We start from the raw sequence: 19,497 nt of genomic DNA on the forward strand, positions 1-19,497 counted from the left end.
TGTATGGGGAGATAAAAGAATATGGGTTCATTAAAAACTTTTTTCTGAGATATCTCTATCTATCTAATGAGTCTGTTTTTCCAAAGCACAGAGTGCCTTATTCTTTTTTTTTTCTCCCAAATTCTTTTTCAGGGTATACTGTTGGAAGATAGCTGCAGTGGTCAATTCCACAAGCGGTTCCTTGTGGAACTGGATGGTGGGCAACATTCTTTATATATATATATGTATATTTATGTATGTAAATTAAAACATATAAAAGGGATTATTAATAATTTTTTTGAAAGTACTTGTCTATGGATAACTCAAGTACTACAATTTCTTAGCCACCATCAGCCATATCCAGAAATTGTTTTAGAGTAAAAAAATCTAATCCATGAATTGTTTTCAATTATAATGCAGCTGGAAAAAAAATAGACTGCCATGCTTTGTTTCATATATTTTTAACTTAAAATGTATGTTTTTAAAGTTTCCCTCTCGTTATTTTGGAGCCAACACTTTTCTTCAGCTCTCATACATTTTTATTGTAATGCCCTCCAAAGGCTTATAAGTCCCATGCTCTGTTCTTATAGCTAAAAATGCCCCCAGGGTAGTGTCAACACCTGAGGTGCAGACCTGAGGGCTTTGTGATTCACCCTCTGAACCTCAATTAACTGGTCTTTAATTGGGGGGATTAATATCTACACCGGTTGCAAAAAAGTGGACATTAAGGTGCTTAAAAACCGCTGAAGGGGACTTCCCTGGTGGTCCAGTGGCTAAGACTCTGCTCATAATGCAGGGGACTCGGGTTTGAGCTCTGGTCTGGGAACTAGATCCCACGTGCTGCAACTGAAATATCCTGTATGCTGCAATTACGACTGAAGATCCCACCTGCGCAACTAAGACCTGGGTCGGCCAAATAAATAAATGAATATTAAACACACACACGCACAGTGATGTATTTTTTAAAACAATTGTTGTCCTTCTTTCCTTCCCTAGTCACTGTTCTCTGGGGAATGGGCATACTTCAGACTGATAAGCCTGTCCTGAGGGCAGATTTTTCTCAATATATACCCCCAGCCCTCCACACACAAACACCTGAGCCCCTCTCTCACCTCATGTAGACGCCAGGGGGCACCATGGTGGAGAAGAACTGCTCAGAGGCAGCCAGGAATTCCGGAGAGATGCTGGGGTCCAGGAAAGGGCGGTATCCTGGCCAGAGCGAAGAGGAGATAGCATTGGTAAGATTTAGCCCTTAAATCACCCAACTTCCCCCGCCCCCACCAAAAAAAGTTCCAGCAAGCTCTCCCTTCCTTCCTCCCCATCCCCTCACCTGCATATTCAGGGGGCATTTTTCGCAGGAAGCTGGGCAGCCACTCATACATGGCGATGTTCTGAGGGTCAAGAGAGGGGAAAGGGGAGGCCAGCGCTGGAGCAGCCAGGCCACGGGAGATCTGAGTTCAAGGAAGGCTTAGGAGGGAGATGAGGACCAGGCAGGGGCAGTCACGGGAGAGACTCTCAGACAGGAGAGGTGCCGAGGTTCCGGTTCCCCACAGGCAACCAGGGCAGGTGGGTGGGGAGCGGGCTGAGAAATAATCATCAGAAAACCTCCTGCGTGAGTAGCGCTTTGCCTGCTTATCACCCTCAGGGGCTTGTCCTAGATGGCGGCTCTCTGGGGAGGGAGGTGGTGGTTTCTGGCGGGGTCGTCCAGGACCGAGGGCTCTGGAGCCTCCCGGGGACCGGGCCGTGGGGGACCCACCTGGTAGGTGGCGATGACCCTCTTGCGCGCGTGCTGGAACAGCTCCTCGTCCCCCCAGAGCGGGTACCGGCTGGCCAGCTTCTGCGCCCACAGGTTGTGATAGCGGAACCAGAGCAGACCCAGCGCCTGCAGGAAGGGCTCGCGGTTCCCTCGCTCGGCCCCGAAGGCTGCACGCGCCGCGGGAACGCAGGGAGGAGATGAGCGCGGGCTGGACCGCGGGGCGCCCCTCGCCGTCCCTCGACCGCGCCCCGCCCGGTCCCCGCCGCCTCACCGTATAGCCCCCGCGGCCCGCGGCGGCCAGTGGTGGGATCTGGCGGCGTCCACATGAGCAGCGGGGCCTGCGCGGCCCGAGGGAAAGCGGGGTCGGGCCCCGACGCCAGTTCCCCCCCGGAGAAGCTCCGCAGCTCGTCGCTCCAGGAGTGCGAGGAGCCATAGATGGCGCTGCCGTCCAGCCAGCCGGTCACCTCGTTGGTCTGCGGGGACGGCGGGAGGCTGAGCCGGGGATCGAGCCGCCAGGTGGGTCTGGGAGGGGTGAGGGCCCACGGGTGCGGTGGGTGCGGCGGGATGGGGTCCTCTCCGCGGTTGCCTCGGGTCCCGCCAACCCCCCACCCCCGCCTGCCGCGCTCACCAGGTCCCGGGGGTTGCTGGGGCTCTGTCCGGTCTCGGGGTCCCAGCGGCTCCTCTGGAAAGGCAAGACCACATGCCCGCTGTGGTCGCGATCGAACACCGGGTCTCCGGGCGGGATGTGGATGTTGAGGAACTCGGCTGGGCAGCCAGACTTTTCCACGCTGACGAGGTCCGACAGCACGTGGTAGCCTGCCAGCAATTGGGGAGGGCTTGGTAGGGCCAGCAGAGGGCCCCTCGGGCCTTGTATGTAGACCCCCATCTCCTTTCCTTCAAGCTTTAAAACACTCAGAAGCCATTACGGGCAAGTCTAAGCCTTGACCTCCCCACCCCTTACAAACCCTTTGTCCAAACTGTTTTCATTGTCAAGTTTGGGCTTCTCCTTGGTAACTGGGAGGTGCCCATGACTGTGCCTAGGCAGCAGGGTTGGCAGCACTGGCTGTGACATGCAGCTGGGAGCAGCCTGCCCAGAGGGCCTGCCAGCCTCAGTGGGATGCTGCACACTGGAAAGCAAGTATGGGCACCAGGGATGGCCAACAGGAGCTGAGCACTCCTGCTCAGAGCCAACAACCCCCAGTCAGTGGGGTCAGGCCCACCTAGCACCCTCATCCTCAGCCGTGGTACCAGAATCAGCACCCTGCCCTGAAGCTGTCCTAGGAGCCACAGGGGCAGAGTGAAACAGAGTCCCATCATGAGCCCTTCAGGATTATGCCCATGGTCCTCTCTTCCCACTCCCATCAATAGCTTAAAGTGGTGCAGATTTATGCCTCTCTCTTCTCCCCCTGCTCCCACGCCTACCCCACCACCCCATTGACTCCTCTTCTATCTCTCACACCCCTCTCTCAGACCTTCCGTCACTTCTCTCTGTCACTCCCTGATGACACAGAGGTGTCCAGCTGACCCCGCAGACCTCCCTTCCCCAGAGGTTGAGGCCCTCACCGAAGAAGACCCCCAACACTGTGCGGTTTTGCAGCGAGGCCAGCCCTGCAGGGCCCCTCATGGCGGTGTTGCTCAGGGCCCGGGGGTTAGGCAGGTGAGGCTCTCCCAGGGGCTGGTACACACCATCTGCATAGCTAGCTGGGACCAGACGCTGTAGCCGAGAGCCTAGTGGAGGAGAGGGAAGCACAAGGATGAATTCTCAGGGGGCTCCCAGACCCCTCTCCCAGGCTCCTCTCCAAACCACAGATTCTAAAACCTTAGGAATGAAGCTTTTCCAGGTACCAGCCAGCCCTTGCCCTTTAGTGGTGACTACTATCCTGACCCTGCAGCTCTGGTCTCCACTTGGCTCTCACCTACCTTTGCTGCCCCATCTGTGCTCCATGAGGTTGTTGTACCACCCATCGAATCGCTGCACCTCCCATGAAATGGAGTTCTGAGATGCTGTGTGAGAACAGAGGGAAGGGGCAGCTGAGCAAGTCAGTGCATGAGAGGACAGGCTGGGTATGGGTCCAGGGAGCCTGGCACTTGGAGCAGCAGAAAGTGGACACCAGTACAGTGCAGGAGGAAGGGTACAGAGGGAAATCACCCAGAGCAAAGTGATGTCCAAATTCAAGCCCAATCTTTAAGCTGCTCAGTGGGAAAATATGGCAGGGAGCACTAAAGTTGTGTAACTGGTGTCTACTGATAAATGGCCTCAGAGAGGAAGAGGAGGGTGGAGGACAGCAGTGGCGATGGGGCAAGGGAGGCAGGAATCTTCTACTGCCCTCGCACCTCAGCTCCCTGGGGACAGAAACTCTTCCCAGCCCTAAAACATCACACAGTGCAAGAGTCAGCCACTCTTCCACCCAGGGAAGAACGTCATTCTGTGACTCACCTGTGGACAGGGGCAGAATGAAGAGGGGCTTGGCCCTGTCCCGTTGGGCAGAGCTCAAAGCAAGGGTGTGAGCCATGGGGCTGTGGCTTTGGGGCCTGTTGCTACTCAGGTCTTTTCTCCAGTTTCTTGGGTGGGATCAGGGACTGACTGGTCGTGTGGATAACCTTGTTGCCTCCTCTTCTGGGGCATTATGTTCCCCACATAATTCCTCCTACTGATTCTATTTTATTCTCCAAAAACTAGGATCTAGGAGGAAGCACTCAGCTGTTGAGGGAAGAACTCAGGCAATGGGGGCAGAAGGAAGAGTGTAGATGTGGAGCAAGGATGCTTCTGGTCAGTAGATCAGATGACCAGCCAGATTCCTTTCCTTAGACTAGGAGGTTACAGGGTTTAGGCTCCCTCTCTGCTCACCTCAGAGAACAGAGTAAAGAAAAGGACTCTCATCATCCAGAGAGAATGTCATTCCACTCAGACCAAGGACAGGATCTCAGGGCTACCTTCCTGCCCCATGACTGCAGACACATAAACTCAGCAGGGGATCTGAGATGGAAGATGACTCAGGCTGTGATGTTTGAGCAAAGAATTCAACTAAGGATCCAGGACTTGGGGCAGGAATTAGGGCGGCCACACATATGTGATTTCTAAAATATGATGAGCCAATGGCAGAACAAGGGTAGGGCATGGGGGAGAATGCCTCTGGGAATAAGAGGCAAGAGCTGGGGGGAAAAATGGAAAATGCAAGGCCCAGGGAAGGAGAGGACTGGGAGGAATGGGACTGTGAGCAGCTTTGGCAAGGGAGAAGCTGCAGGGGCTGTCTCACCATCCTATGGCCTCCAGCCAAGACCCATCATTCCACAGACTTTCTCTTCTTGCATCTCCTACCCCTGATGATCAGGGACTTGCTCTTTTACACCTAATTTGTGGCACCTTAAGGCCACTTTTCTCTATGCAGAAACATAGACTACAGAGAATGGCCTCAGATTCTAGTAAGAGGCTGTCCAAAGCTGAAGTAACAAGATGAAATTCTCATGGAACTTATTGGGCTGGTGTTTTTTTCTGTTTTGTTTTGTCTTTTTTTTTTTTTTTTTTGGCTGCACACCAAAATTTGCAGGATCTCAATTTCCTGACCAGGGACTGAACCCAGGCCATGGCAGTGAAAGCCAGGAATCCTGACCACTAGGCCACCAAGGAATTCCCAGATCTTAATGGGTTTTGTTTTTTCATATTGTTTCAAGACACTGGTGACTTCGCTTCAGCTTTGGGTCCAATCTGAATCCAAGATTCTTTTTTGTTTTGTGCGTCTAATCAGCCATTTCCTCTATGAGGTGACTTTATGAAGAACAAGAGAAGATAGAGGAGAGAGAAAGGGCCCCCAGACTGTAAGGAATACAATAGGAAGTACTGACACAATTGAAGGCTCTCTAGTTCTGTGTGTTTGGGGAAATTTTTCATTCCATTACCATTCATCTAATCAAGAGGTTTGAAATGAGCACTCACCGTGTGCAGGGTGCTGTGTTAGCTAGGGACTAGGGATACAAAGTGACACAGCTTGAAAATGACACAGCTTCTGTCCTTGGAGGATCCTGGAGAATCCTGGGTTCCTCTGCTCCTAGCCAGGCTTCTCTAGTCTGTACTCACCCACGGGCATCCATGGTCCAACCAGGAGTGTCCATACAAAGTGGAAGCTCATGATGAAAATGTTAATAGGGCTCAGGTGTTAGAACACCCTAAAACAGAGACCCTAGAAAAAAGAGAAAGGATGGAGAAAATGAGCTCTAGCAGTTCAGGACAGTCGGGGTCTCTGGAAGCCCTTTGAAATCAAGGCATGGGAGTGGGCCAAGGCCAGGGTATATAGCAAATGGCAGGAGACTCACTCTCTCCCAAGAATCTTTCATTCATTCAGTGAACATGTTATAAGCACCCACTACATGGTGGGCACTGACTTAGGCACTGGAGATTAAGTGATATAGCAGACAGAAACCTCTGCCTTCCAGGACTTTAAAGTAAAATTAATTGGAAACCTTGCTTTTTTTTTTTTTTTTTTTTTTTGTCCATGCCACACAGCACTCGGAATTCTAGCTTCCTGACCAGGGATTGAACTGATGCCCCTTGCAGTGAAAGTACAGAGTCTTAACCACTGGACCACCTGGGAAGTCCTGGGAAACCTTGCTTTGACTCATCTTCCCACAGTATGTGTTCCCTGGACACAGTTTTGCTTGTCGGCCAGAACACTGGGTTGAGGCCAGGATGCTGTGCAGCAGTCAGTCCAGTAGTGTGATCTTAGACAGGTCACTTGTCTGCTCTGGACCTTGGTTTCCTCTTCTGGCTATGAGAATATACCAGCCTAAACTGTCTACCTCCTAGCCTGGTCACCAAAATCAAATGGGAGAATGAGGTTGAATTCAAGGCAAGAAAATTGACAAGTGTTATGTAAATATGATATAGAGAGGGTAGGCTGGAGCTTGACTTCTCTTGGCAGACTCAGAAGGGATGTAGCCCCAGGTGCTTATGTGTTTGGTGCTGCTGTCTCTCTCTCTCAGGCCAGCACATCACCCAGGAATGATGGGGAAACTGAGGCAGCAGGGGGACTCAGGCTGCTGAGTCTCTTGAGAAGTGCAAGGCCAGTGAAGACCTCCTAAAGGCAATCTGGAGATTAAACAAACAAACAAACAAAACCTAGGCCCAGTCATAATTCAAAAGCTCAGCATGCCACTCTCTCCACCCCCAGTGAAGGGCTTTGAATAGTTAAAGCTAAAAGGCTGGACCCGCTGAAGTGGCCGCAGTGCCCCTTCCCTGATCTAGGATGCCTTGTCCCTTTCCCTCAGTCACCAGTGTGCCACTCAACCAGTGAAAAAAAGCATGCAGTGAGCTTTCAGGCCAGGCGAGGGAAACACCTGAAGGGCAAAGTGGACATGCTTCATACCCACTCCTTCTGGGTGGGTAGCCGCAACCACTTACTTCCCAACAACCTTGAAAGGAAAGCAGAGCCTCATGACAGGGCAGTGAAGCCCCAGGCAGTGGTAGAGCCTGGAAAGAACGCAGGTGCCTAGTTCTTTCCCCACATGGCTGCTTTTCAGACCCAAAGTACCAGAGCGGTGAGTTCCCTGGGGTAGCGGAAAGATGAGTCAAAGCCATAGGTATTCCATCTTGGTCCCAAGGGTGAGCCAAAGGGGAAAGCCTGGCCTCTAAAAGCCCAAAGTTCCCTCCCTGACACGATGCAGTGGCAGCAAGGGGCGCTCCAAAGACAGCCCCTAAGTCCAAGCGAACTAGGCCACCCAACATTCCCATTTCCCGAAAAACCCGATCTTCCCAAGCCGTGGAGTATAGGTCTTCACAGGCTAATTTTAGCCTCGGGTTAAGAATGGAGGCGCAGCGGCCCCAAAGCTGGAATTCCCCTTCCCTCAGAAAAGCGTGGCGGTGTCACCGCAGTCACCTTCCCCTGAGCGCCCGTGCACGCGCGAGCCCTCCTGGGTCTGACCTGCGGCCGCGGCGTCTCTCGAGCGCTGAACTGCTGCCTGGCTCCCGCCGGGCTCGCTGCTGGGCTGGCGACGCCCGCTGAGTCCGGCGCCTTCTCCCTCTCTGCGCGGGGACGAGCAGGCTGGGGGGTGAAGAGGGGACTGCGCGTCCCAGTTCTAAGGCGGGGCGGGGCGGGGTGGAGTGCCAGGACCCGCCGAGGTGCTCCGCGGAGACCCGGGCGCGCAAGGTGAGACTGCAGGGGCTCGCCCAGCTCAGATGGAGTAGACGTCCGGTCAGTGGCGAAGCCACGTGAGCGGAGAAAAGAGCGAGTCGGCTTCTAAAAGGTCTGCTAGGGATGGGAGAGGGTCGAAGAGGGGACAGGGCGCAAAGGGACAGGGGAGACGCTGCCCAGTCCTCTCCACGCGGGCGGATATGTGCTCTAAGACCGAGAGGACCGGTGAACGCCCGCAGAACCAGGCTAGGCGTTCGAGCAAGGCATCCGTCCTAAGACCTTTTAAGAGTCCGTGGTAACATCCACCACCCGGACTTCGTCGTGAGATCTCGGGGGTCTCACTGCCGTCGAGCCCCGTCCGCGCCCCTCTGGACCCCGGATTGCGTCGCTAGGTTTGTGCTAGAACTGCCCGGGGTTGTGCGCCAGGGGCGAGGGGAAGGAGTCGTCGGAGGGCTGGCTGCGGAATGGACCGTTCTCGCGCACCCGTCCCTTTTCCGTCCCAGGCTGGGTGGGGGCGGGCGCAGCGCCGCAGAGACTTGGGTGCGGTCTGAGAAGATTGAGAGCTACTTGGAGCGGGGCGGCGGAGGGGCGGGAGGGCGGGACAGCATCCCAGACCTGGTTTGTCCGGTCATAGTCTACTTAAGTGCAGTAGGAGAAGAGTAGGGGTTGCAAGAGAGCCCCGCCAAGAGAAAGGGCGTGCGCTTTTGGTGACAGGGCGTCCGGACCTGATTTCTTCTTTATCCCATCCCTGGGAGCGCTTCGTGTGAGGTTCCATCACGAAGAGGCGAGCGGCGCCGGCTGCCAGGCACGCACTGTTTGGAAGAGGCAAAGGTAGGAAACAGCAGTCCGTGTTTAAGCGGCGGGTATACTGCTGCGGTCTGCGCAGTCCGGGTGGGTGTCAGAGGGCCTTGAAGTGCTGTCCCCGCCCCGGCCCCTAGAGGCGCACTTCCCACATCCGCCCAGGTTCAGATCAAGTGGGAGTTCAAAGTATTGTGAGAAACTGATAAGAGGCAAAGAACAAACAAAACAACAAAAACTTACTAAGGCCACGAGGTATACAGATGTAGAATCCTTACCTCGGCTTAACTGGAGTCTAGGTAATTCGGCTGGCAAGATTCAGCACCCCGAGGCTCCTTAACCACCTCAGCCCTTGTTAAGGATTCCTGCCCCAATCCACTTTTCAGATCTTGTTCTATTTCTCCACTTAATGGCCTTCTTTGGTGCAAAAGCACACGTACACGTGACCACACACCTTCTTGAAGAAAAGAGACCGGGACAGGAATTCTGGACAGGGTCCTTTTAGCCATCCAGAGCAGTGAACTTTGAGTGGGGTCCACCCCAAACAGAGAAATAAACCATCACATTCTAGCAACTAGTATCACTAGTCAGAGTTCTTGACAACTCCAGGCAAGTCACCCACACTCCCTTTGTAGAGAATTGGTCATCTTTGCCGGTTCCAGAAGAAGCAGGAGGCAATCAAAGACTTCAGGAAAAAATCCCTGAGAGGCCACGGAACATTAAGAATGTACAGAAGAATGCTGAATGCAGAAGTCTGGAGCTTGTGCTAGGCTGTATTTCCTTGAAGACTGCAGCTTTATTTCTTGGCCAACCCTAATACACACAAAAAGGAACCCCACTGTATCCTGTGGTAGGTAAGGAATGGGGGTAATCTGTATCTGAATTGCAACTGAGCATGAGAAATACTTTAGTATTTTAAGAGGAAAGGTGTCCCTTACCTCTCAGGCCATGTGGCAAAGGAGAAAAGGACGACCCCAGAATGTGGAAATTGGCCCACCCAGTGAGAAAACACCTCAGCTTTGTCACAGGGGCCTCTGATGCAGGATTTTTGTGTCTAGATGTTTGTGGTACTGAGAACTCCTTCCTTGTTTTGTCTATATTTCTATTTATATGAACCTGTACGTGTGTATATCTGACCATGCATGCATGCATGCTCAGTTGCTCAGTCAAGTCCGACTCTTTGTGACCCAGTGGACTGTAGCCCGCTAGGCTCCTCTGTCCATGAAATTTTCCAGGCAAGAATACTAGAGTGGGTTGTCATTTTCTCCTCCAGGGGATCTTCCCGATCCAGAGATGGAAACTGAGTCTCCCGTGTCTCTTGAGTTGGCAGGCAGATTCTTTACCACTGAGCCACGTGGAAAGCCTATATTTGACTGTATCTTTCTTGTGCTTGTTTATATTAATATATATTTATATCTGTATCTTTCTTATGCTTATTTATATTAATGTATATTTATATCAGTATAACAATCTGGTAGTCGGCTAAGGGAGAAGTGGTGGATTAAAGATTGACATGAGATTTTTCTAGAAAAAGTTCTACTGTCAGATCCTCCTTGGCAAGCCAGGAAGGAAGATGTCCCCAAAGGAAGCCACAAACTTCGTGGAAAAAGCAGGATTGTTGGGTGTGAGGACTTTTCATTTTCAGTCCAACTTTTTCATGCAGGAGGCCTATTAAGTTAATGATTAAAGCCAAATTAGGATCAGGGTTATCAAAAATTAACTTTAAATTGGGTGATGTAGATTAAAGAAGACCTATTCACTAAATTGAACTAGAAGGAACTAAACAAGGCAAGTTTTATTCACCAACTGTCTTTTTGTTTTAGTCATCTTTAATAAATATTTTGGAGAATTGGATATAAATTAGTGTTGTTCTTCTATACTTGACCCAGAAACCCTTTTGTTAGTGTTTTTTTGAAGCACAATGTTAATAGGGATGAGCCATTCTTATAAAATATTTTATAACCTCCCTTTGAAATAAATTGGAGAAGGAAATGGCAACCCACTCCAGGACTCTTGCCTGGAAAATCCCATGGATGGAGAAGCCTGTCTGGCTACAATCCATGGGGTCGCAAAGAGTCAGACACGACTGAGCAACTTCACTTTCACTTCACTTTGAAATAAATGCAGGAATAATGCTAATACATGACCCTAATCAAAATACATTGCATCATCATTATTTCTTTATACTGCAAATATTTGGTTTTGAAATTCCGGCATATAACATGTACTCTTATTTGACTACTATGTATTCAAACTTGGTTTATCTTCCTATCTTGTTAACCAAGATAGTCTACATTTTATACCATTTCCTTAAAAGTATAGTCTTCCATCAAAACTGTAACAGCTTCAGTCTAGGTGTCAATAAGTTAAAAAAGTCTTAGACCAATAAATATCTGTTATAAAATATAATAAAGTATCAGCATCACGTATTTTACAAAATAATTTAATCCTAAAACTCTTACTTATCTTTAGCTGGAGTTGAAATGTATGTTTCAGATTCAACTAGACATGAAAATTCATGCTTTGGAGACTCCAACTATTGGAAGAGGCTTTCTAAAAATTTTGTGAAGCACTAAAAATTGACAGCATGGGTCAAATCCATTTCTGTCCAATCTTTAGCCTCAGTGTAGGTGATACTGTTGACTGAGTACAGTAGAGGACAGTGAGGAAGCATAGCTCCCTCTTGTGTGTGAAACAGAAGATCCCACCTGCAGGGAGAGGATACATTCATACATTCATTCATTCCATCCACAGCCTGATTAGCAAGTACATGCTGCATTAGTAAGTTTATCCCTCGATGCAAAGATGGAAAGACAAAGCCCTTGCCCTTTAGGAGATTAGAAGCTAATGGGTTCTAGATGTTCAAACAGAGTGCAGTGTAATTACTGTGCTTGTGGAGGTATGTTCAAAATGCCATCAGAACATTAGGGGTGGGAACATCTACACTGGCCTGATGATGTCAGGAAACTTCACAGAGGAGGTAACACGAGCTGAGACTTGAAAAGTGAAGAAGAGTTTGCCAAGAGAGCAAGAGCATTCCAGACATAGGAAATAGTATATACAAAGGCATGAAGGCTTGAAAGAGCATGTCAGATTCAGAGAGATGCCAGTAGTTTACAATGGCTAGGGATTAGGCTGCGTAAAAGATGGAGAAGGAAGTATAGGTGGGACTGGATCAAAAAGGACTTTGCATATGATGGTGAGAAGATTAGATTTAACACAGAGCAAAGAAATAAAATGATTATACTTGCTTGTTAGAAAAATTGTCCTGGCACCAGGCCAGATAGGATGAGACGGAATTAGGGCAGAGGCAGTAGTAGAGAAGGAAATACATGGATGGTTTCAAGAAATAGTTAAGAGGTAAAATGGTCCAGGTCTCTGGCTTATTTGATTGATGAGATGGTGATGCCACTGAAGAGACAAAACAGAATAAAAAGCAGAGTGGAGACACTGAATTCAGTTTGGGACCTGTTAAATCTGAGGCATCCATGGAACAGCCAAGTGAAAACATACACAGGATAGCTGGCCCTTATGTGTTTCAAGCCCAAGTAGGAAGTCTGTGTGGAGACAGATCTGAGAAGCATCAGCCATGAAGGGATGAACTTGCCTAGAAAATCATGAAGAGTTACTAGAAGAAGAAAGCCAAGGCAGAATCCTGGGAAGCATGACTGTTTAAGAGGGGAGAAGGAACTAGCAAAGGGGCCACGAAAGGGATGGCCAGAGGCAGGAGACCTAGGAGAACATGGTGTCATGGAGGCCCAGGAAGGAAGTTAGAAGAAAGAGAAATTACCATGGGGAGGGCAAGAAGGATGAAAAGTGAAAGTTTCCCTTTAAATTTAGCACTTGGTGACCTAATGGGGAAGGATTCCCAGGTGGCTCAGTGGTAAAGAATACACCTGCCAGTGCAGGAGACACAGAAGACTTGGGTTCAGTCCCTGGGTAGGGAAGATCCCCTGGAGAAGGGGATGACAACCTGCTTCAGTATTCTTGCCTGGGAAATTCCATGGGCAGAGGAACCTGGTGGGCTACAGTCCATCGGGTCACAAAGAGTCAGACATGACTGAGTGTCTGAGCACACATGCACACAACCTAATGGAGAAGCTGGGGTTAGAGAGAAGCCAGATTCACTGGACTGAGGAGATAAGGTAGTGGACACACACGGAGACTGTTCTTCCCAAAAGCCTGGCTGTGAAAGGGAGAACATGGGACAAGGTAGCAGCTGGAAGGGACCCAAAAGTTCAACGGAAAGAGCTCCTTTTCTTTGTGTTCTTAAAATGGGAGAAATTAAAGCATGTTCTTGATAGAAAGAGCTAGCAGAGAAAGAGGAGCTGCAAAATCACCAAGAGAAAGGGGGATAACTGATGAGATAGGTGGTGGTGAAGGTGGGCAGGATTGGGGTCAGAGCCTAAGAAGAAAAGATTCCATTGCTCTAGGATGGGAGAGTTGAAGAGTTAAGAGAAAAGGCAAAACTTCATGTTAAAACTGAGGCAGAGGTTATTCGACTTGCCCCAAAGAGAGGACTGAATGTTTAAATTGTCTCTTTGCCTGATACCATGCTTCCTCCCATAGATAGCACCAGGAGGTGGCCAGCCTAGAAGGAGAGGGAGAGTCTGGGAGCCACAAAATTTAGAACTAGAATGGGTCATGGAGATCACCATACCCAATTGCAGATGAAGAAGCTAAGAAACAGAGGAGGTTTTCATTTGTCTGTCTAGTTATAAAATCAGTCAGTAAAGAACTGGAACTAGACCCAGAACTGATTCCAGCCCAGGGTTCCCTGTAAGGATTGTCAAAAGAGATAAATGGGGAGTAATGAAATGCCCCCCTCCTTCCCAATCTACTAGCTTCTATTTATTAGTATTATTCTGTTCCAGATACTATTCTTAACACTTTATAGACACAATCTAGTTTCATATTCACAATGACCCTATGAAGTTAACATTATCATCATCCCAATTTAAAAAATAACATCAAGTCTCTTTTGAGGTCAAGTAACTTGCAAGAGGCAAAGGCAGAATTAAAATACAGAACTTCTAAACTCCTAAACTTATCCTTCCATTGTATCACTTAACAAGACACTGCCTGGCCAAACTATAAATTATGGAGCTTCCTGGCTACCAAGGCCCCAGTACAAATCATAGACAGGGAAATGGGCAGAGCTGGGTTCCATGATCATAAGAGGAATTTTTTTTTTCACATTTTGACATGTCTAAAATTGAGATGTATCTTACCAACAATGGCTATTATAGTTTATTTGTTTGTTTGTTTTGCTGCACTGCATAGCATACAGGATCTTAGTTCCCCAACCAGGGACTGAACCTGTGCCCCCTGCAATGCAAGCACAGAGTCTTAACCACTTAACCAGGGATGTCCTGGCTGTCATGACTTAATTGGCAGGGATTTTTTTTCTCTTTCTTTCTTTGTGATACATAAAATAACAGCCTCCATTCCATCTGGATTTCACAAGACACTGTTGATTCAGGTACCATTTTCCCAGTATTTTGTCTGCAAATGGACAAACTAGAGCCAAATAGCTTTGAGATCAGGGAACAGAGAGGAGAGCTGAGCCAGGGCTTGAGCTGAAAGGAAGCCTGGGAATTTAAATCAAGGAGAAGAGCCGCTGTTGATGATGTGTGGGTGGAAGGACGTCTGGTCCCAGCACTGTTCCTAGTGAAGGGCGGGCTCCTTCAGTGCTCACTGAGGTGCGCTAGTTCAGCTCAGTTGTTCTCCAGTTACCAGCGCAGGAGCCAGGGTGCTCCAGAGAGCTGGTCAGACAGGAGGGGGAGGGTCTGGGAATCAGCCCTCTGGTGCTGTAGCTGGATTACGTACACTTAGCAGAGCTCTCTGGCCTTTGTTCCTTTGGGGACTGAGGAGGAAAGCCAACCTTTTTGTAATCTGTACCATCTTTCAGCCTTATGCCTTACCTTCACAGTAAATACAGCTCTTTTTATGTTCTGTGATCTGCTTGTGCTGGAGGCCTGAGGGAGATAAAAGAGAATTATATTTCCTAAGACAGTCCCAGAGGAAGCAGAGAAGCCTTGAGGGTAGCGGTAGCACTGATTTAGGGGACCTGGGGATTACGAAGGAAGCATGGGGTGACAGAGACTTATTGCCAAGACCTTTATTTTCTCACAGCTAAGGATGGCTGAAGGATAGTGGAATGGTGGTAATAGGCATTAGGCTGAAAGATGGTATAGATTACAAAAAGGTTGGCTTTCCTCCTCAGTCCCCAAAGGAACAAAGGCCAGAGAGCTCTGCTAAGTGTATGTAATCCAGCTACCTCACCAGAGGGCTGATTCCCAGATCTGGACTGGCCCTCCGGTCTGGTGAGCTCCAGAGAAGAGGGGTCTGGTGTACTCTCTGCTGCATCTCCAGCACCAGGAACAGTGCCTGGCACAGAGAGGGCACTCAGTGAACACCTATTATTGTTGCAGAGCCTCTGCCTCCCCTGAACAACCCAAAATGGCTGCTTTTGGACACACATTCCCCTTCTATGCTGGGCCCAAGCCGACCTTCCCAACGGACACCACATTGGCCGTCATCGTCGCCATCTTTCTGACTTCACTGGCCACCTTCATCATCATCCTGCCAGGCATTCGGGGCAAGATGGTGAGAAACAAAACAAACCCTGCAGACCCCAGCCCCAGAGAGACCTTGACCTTGGAAGGAGGGGTCCAGACTCTCTGGTTACAGTCAGATTCAGGAGAGAGAGTCTAGTCCTGAGAAAACATCAGCCACCCTCCCAGCAGAGAGCTCCCCACACCCTGACAGATAATTACTGAGTATCTGTTCTGGGCCAGGAACTTTGATCTCAGTTGACTGAGTGACCTCAGCTTTAGAGCAAACACCCTCCCCAAGTCTGGAAAGAGAAGGGGTGGATTTGGAAGGAGGGTGAGACATCGTGAGCCACCACTCCCACCCTGTGACACAGAGGCTGTTCTGGATGCTGCGGGTAGTGACCAGCTTATTCATTGGAGCTGTGATCCTCGGTGAGTGTGAAGGGCAGCTGACTTGGGCAGCTCCTCCATCCTGTCTCTCCCATCGGGGTGTCCCCACAGCAGCCTTTGCTTCAGGGTGGACTTCTAGACCTCCCTTCCCACATCTCCCTCACCCTGGACTTATTCCCTCATGTCTACCCTTTCCCTGAGAGGTGCAAGACTCCTCCATATATCTCTCCAACCTTCTGAACATTTTTATTCAGTGGAAAGCAGGTCAAATGAATGCCTGTGGGGAGAAGGTCTCTGGAGACTGGAGGGAAAGAATGGTGGAGGGCTGGCTTCGCTTTGGGGATTAGGCAATAGGAAACACAGAAAGTCTCTGTGTTGAAGCTCCCTGTGTTTGCCTAGAACCATTTATTATGTTAGTGTTTCCTCCCCCAGCTGGTTGAGTAGCGCTCCCTAAATGGGGGAAGAGAGGGGAGGGGTAAGAGGGGTATAACCAGGGGAGGGAGATATTGGATTCTGACCCATTTATTCATTTTTTAAAAATTTTATTTGGGGCTGTGTGGGTCTTCATTGCTGCACAGACTTTTGCTTTAGTTGCGGCGAGCAGGGGCTCCTCTCTAGTTGCAGTGCGTGGGCTTCTTACTGCAGCGGCTTCTTGTTGCGGAGCACAGGCTCTGTAGCATAGGCTCATAGTTGTGGCGCATGGGCTTAGCTGCTCTGAGGCACGTGGGATCTTCCTGGACCAGGGATTGAACTTGTATCTCCTGCATTGGCAGGAGCTTCTTTACCACTGTGCCACCAGAGAAATCCCACCCCACCCCCATTTATTCATCTCATACATGTCGCTGGCAAAATTACTATGACCCAGGCCTTATGCTGGTTAATGGATACACAATTATGAGCAAAACAGACATGGTTGGCCCCCTTGGTGCTTTCCCCCTGGCTCTAACCCAGCAATGCCCAGGCCTCCCTGAGTTCTTGTGTATCCAACTCCCCAACCCAGCTGTGAATTTCAGTTCTGAGTGGTCTGTGGGCCTGGTGAGCACCAACACGTCCTACAAGGCCTTCAGTTCCCAGTGGATCAGCGCCAACGTTGGGCTGCAGATTGGGCTGGGAGGCGTCAACATCACGCTCACAGGTGAGGGAGGGCTCTTACCTGTGAGGGAGGGCAAGGCGTGGCTCTGTGTCTTTGGGAGCTATGCTCAGAGTGGTCTAAAGAGCAGAATGTGGGGTGGTAGGAAGGGAAACTCTCAGACCTTGGAAATGGCCTTCTTTCACTGGAGACCAGAGCCTGGCCCTCTGTCCAGTGTGATAAAACGCTGCCCAGCTACATCTCCACTCTGGCCCTTGGGTCTCTGCTGAGCACAGCTGCCCTCTTCCCCAGGGACCCCAGTACAGCAGCTGAATGAGACCATTGATTACAACGAGGAGTTCACCTGGCATCTGGGGGAGAACTACGCGGAGGAGTATGCCAACGCACTGGAGAAGGGGCTGCCAGACCCCGTGCTCTACCTGGCCGAGAAGTTCACCCCACACAGCCCCTGTGGCCTGCATGGCCAGTACCGCCTAGCGGGACACTACACCTCGGCTATGCTGTGGTGAGCGTGGCCGGAGGCCCTGCTGGCCTAGACTCAGGAATGGGGCTTCCACCCATCTCTCCTACACTCATGTGGAGATCCCTAGTGAGACAGTCTGGTGCCGGTGACCACAGTACTTGGTTGGGAAGCCCACAGGCAGGAATCCCCACCTCACCTCTTTGGGGTGTCCTTGGGTCCCTGAGCCTCCACCTCAGCCCCTCCAGGTAGAATTTCGCCCCAAATGAGGCAGAGGTACCAGCCTTCACCAGGTCCTGGCTCTCCAGGGTGGCATTCCTCTGCTGGCTGCTGGCCAACGTGATGCTGTCCATGCCTGTGCTGGTCTACGGTGGCCACATGTTGCTGGCCACAGGTCTCTTCCAGCTGTTGGGACTGCTCTTCTTCTCCACGGCCACATCCCTCACCCCGCCCTGTCCCTTGCGCCTGGGTGCCGCCACGCTGCACACTCACCGTGGGCCTGCCTATTGGATCACATTGACCACAGGTGAGGCCCTGGGACAGGCAGTGGGGGGCTCAGGGCCAGGGCCCAGAAGGCCCATGGGGTTGAGGGCCTGCCTCTGGGGACCAAGGATGCCTTTCCCCTCTTTAGAGCCCCCTCCCTCTTAGATTCCTTATCCCCGGGCTTCACTTCCTTGTATTTGTATGTATCTGTCTTTGTCATATCCCTTATTCCCTAACTCTCTCTTCACCCAGCTCTTCCCAAAATCTTCTGACCTCATGACCCCTCCCTCTTCCCCAAAACACTTTCCCGTGTCCCCCATTCCTGGAACACTTCTCTGTCCTTGCCTCACAGAGTCTTAAATTGCCTGGCAGTTTTCTTCTTTTCTCCTGTCCTACTGTGTCTGCCCCCTTAAGCCATTTCCTGTGTCTCCTCCTGTGTGTCCTGCCCTCCTCCAAGTGCTTCTTGGTTTTCAGAGTTTTCTCTCTCTACCCTGGGATATAACTGAAGGAACACTGGGTTTAGAGTCCAAACACTCAGGACAACAGACCCATAACAGCCATACGACCTGATACTGATCATCTCTTGGAGCACAAGTTGCCCTGAAGCAGGGACACCAGGCCTCCCTCAGGAGGGGCCTAATGCTCTTAGGAAAAGGTGTCCTTGGGAGGGTGTTCCTATCACTGAGGTGGGATACTTGTTGCTCCATCCCCAGGACTGCTGTGTGTGCTGCTGGGTCTGGCGATGGTGGTGGCTCACAGGATGCAGCCCCACAGGCTGAAGGCTTTCTTCAGCCAGAGTGTGGGGGAGGACCCTGTGCTGGAGTTGAATCCCGAGGAAGGGGGACTCCTGAGCCCTCGCTATCGGTCCACCACTGAGAGTCCCGAGCCGCAGGACATCCCTCTGTCAGAGGCTTCCTCCGAGGCCCCCTGCGAGGAGCCTGACTGTGCCCTGTAACCGCTCCTTTCCCTGGTGGCACCTGGACTTCCAGAATGGCTCCAGACTTTTCTGGAACCCACCCCCTCAAACCACCAGAACTGCCAACAGGCTGGGTTGTATCAGTTTCCAGCACCAGTCTGAAAGTGGAATAGGGAAAGAGGCTCCATCTATTGGTGTTAAAAGTGGAACAAAACAAAAAGCTCTAAGGCAGACATCAAGGCTGCTCATAAACCAGACCAAGCAGAGATTACCTGTTTCTGCCTAGCAACCCTGCTCTCCCCTGGTGCTTTGCCTCAAGGTGGCATTTACTGAGACCCAGCTTCGCCCACATAATGACATATGTGTGTGCGGGGTTACAATGTGATTCTCCTATGGTCCCTCTCATTCTTCTGCATGTCTTTGATTTCCTTCTTCCTGGGTCCCTTTTGTTTTTCTTTTACTGCCCCAGCTGGTGTGTTTTCATTAATACAATGAAAGTACTGCAAGGGAGAAGAGACCAAACTTCTTGTCTTAGATCTAATATTAACTTAGTGTGCCACATTCTCTCTGAGCCTCTGTTCTAAACTTGCCAAATAAGATTGTAGGATTTGCCAAGGACCTTAAAAAATTCCCAGGGTTTACATATTTATGCCTTGCTGACATAGCTTGGCCCTCAGACACCACTCCTTTGATGAATAAACTAAAGTAGTGAATAAACTCCGAAATAATATTTCTTTCAAGCCCACTCAGCAGAGAGGGATCCCAGGGGGCCAGTGGCAGGGGTGGGGAGCTGGGAAGACCTGTCTGGTCACTGCTACCATGTCCTTGGGGCAGCTCAGGAGGATGCTGGCTTTGGTTGGTTCTTCCCTGGACTCACTAGAGGGCACCCTCTCCCGGGTTACTCTGCATTTTTCAGACAGACAGAACCCGGCGTGAGTGGCAA

General features: G+C 50.5%; 2 protein-coding genes across 5 annotated transcripts in view; one reads left to right on the top strand and one right to left on the bottom strand.

The window, feature by feature from the left end:
* DUOX1 (dual oxidase 1) overlaps positions 1–8,386 on the bottom strand; it is a 34,203-nt gene extending 25,817 nt beyond the window's left edge. For both annotated transcript variants that reach the window (XM_027971859.3, XM_042252530.2), the window contains exons 1-9: positions 7,651–8,386; positions 5,811–5,913; positions 3,656–3,739; positions 3,299–3,463; positions 2,364–2,551; positions 2,007–2,208; positions 1,736–1,902; positions 1,310–1,370; positions 1,092–1,188 (exon numbers count right to left, since the gene is read on the bottom strand). In XM_027971859.3, coding sequence (XP_027827660.1) covers positions 1,092–1,188; positions 1,310–1,370; positions 1,736–1,902; positions 2,007–2,208; positions 2,364–2,551; positions 3,299–3,463; positions 3,656–3,739; positions 5,811–5,862 — 1,016 coding nt within the window. In that variant the 5' untranslated portion in view covers positions 5,863–5,913; positions 7,651–8,386. The remainder of the gene's footprint in view (positions 1–1,091; positions 1,189–1,309; positions 1,371–1,735; positions 1,903–2,006; positions 2,209–2,363; positions 2,552–3,298; positions 3,464–3,655; positions 3,740–5,810; positions 5,914–7,650) is intronic.
* Positions 8,387–8,501: 115 nt separating this feature from the next.
* Positions 8,502–19,271, top strand: DUOXA1 (dual oxidase maturation factor 1). 3 transcript variants are annotated; one of them, XM_012181654.5, is made up of 8 exons: positions 8,502–8,691; positions 9,294–9,512; positions 15,093–15,267; positions 15,590–15,647; positions 16,606–16,740; positions 16,987–17,200; positions 17,464–17,681; positions 18,352–19,271. In XM_012181654.5, the coding sequence occupies exons 2-8, from the start codon at positions 9,403–9,405 to the stop codon at positions 18,591–18,593; spliced, it is 1,152 nt and encodes a 383-aa protein (XP_012037044.2). In that variant the 5' UTR covers positions 8,502–8,691; positions 9,294–9,402; the 3' UTR covers positions 18,594–19,271. The 3 variants fall into 3 exon arrangements, with proteins under 3 accessions (XP_012037044.2, XP_042108465.1, XP_014952558.2); XM_042252531.2 differs by having other exon boundaries at positions 9,294–9,508; XM_015097072.4 differs by lacking the exon at positions 9,294–9,512.
* The last annotated feature ends 226 nt before the right edge of the window (positions 19,272–19,497 follow it).

This window comes from Ovis aries, chromosome 7 (genome assembly GCF_016772045.2).
Source record: "Ovis aries strain OAR_USU_Benz2616 breed Rambouillet chromosome 7, ARS-UI_Ramb_v3.0, whole genome shotgun sequence".
NCBI lineage: Eukaryota > Metazoa > Chordata > Mammalia > Artiodactyla > Bovidae > Ovis > Ovis aries.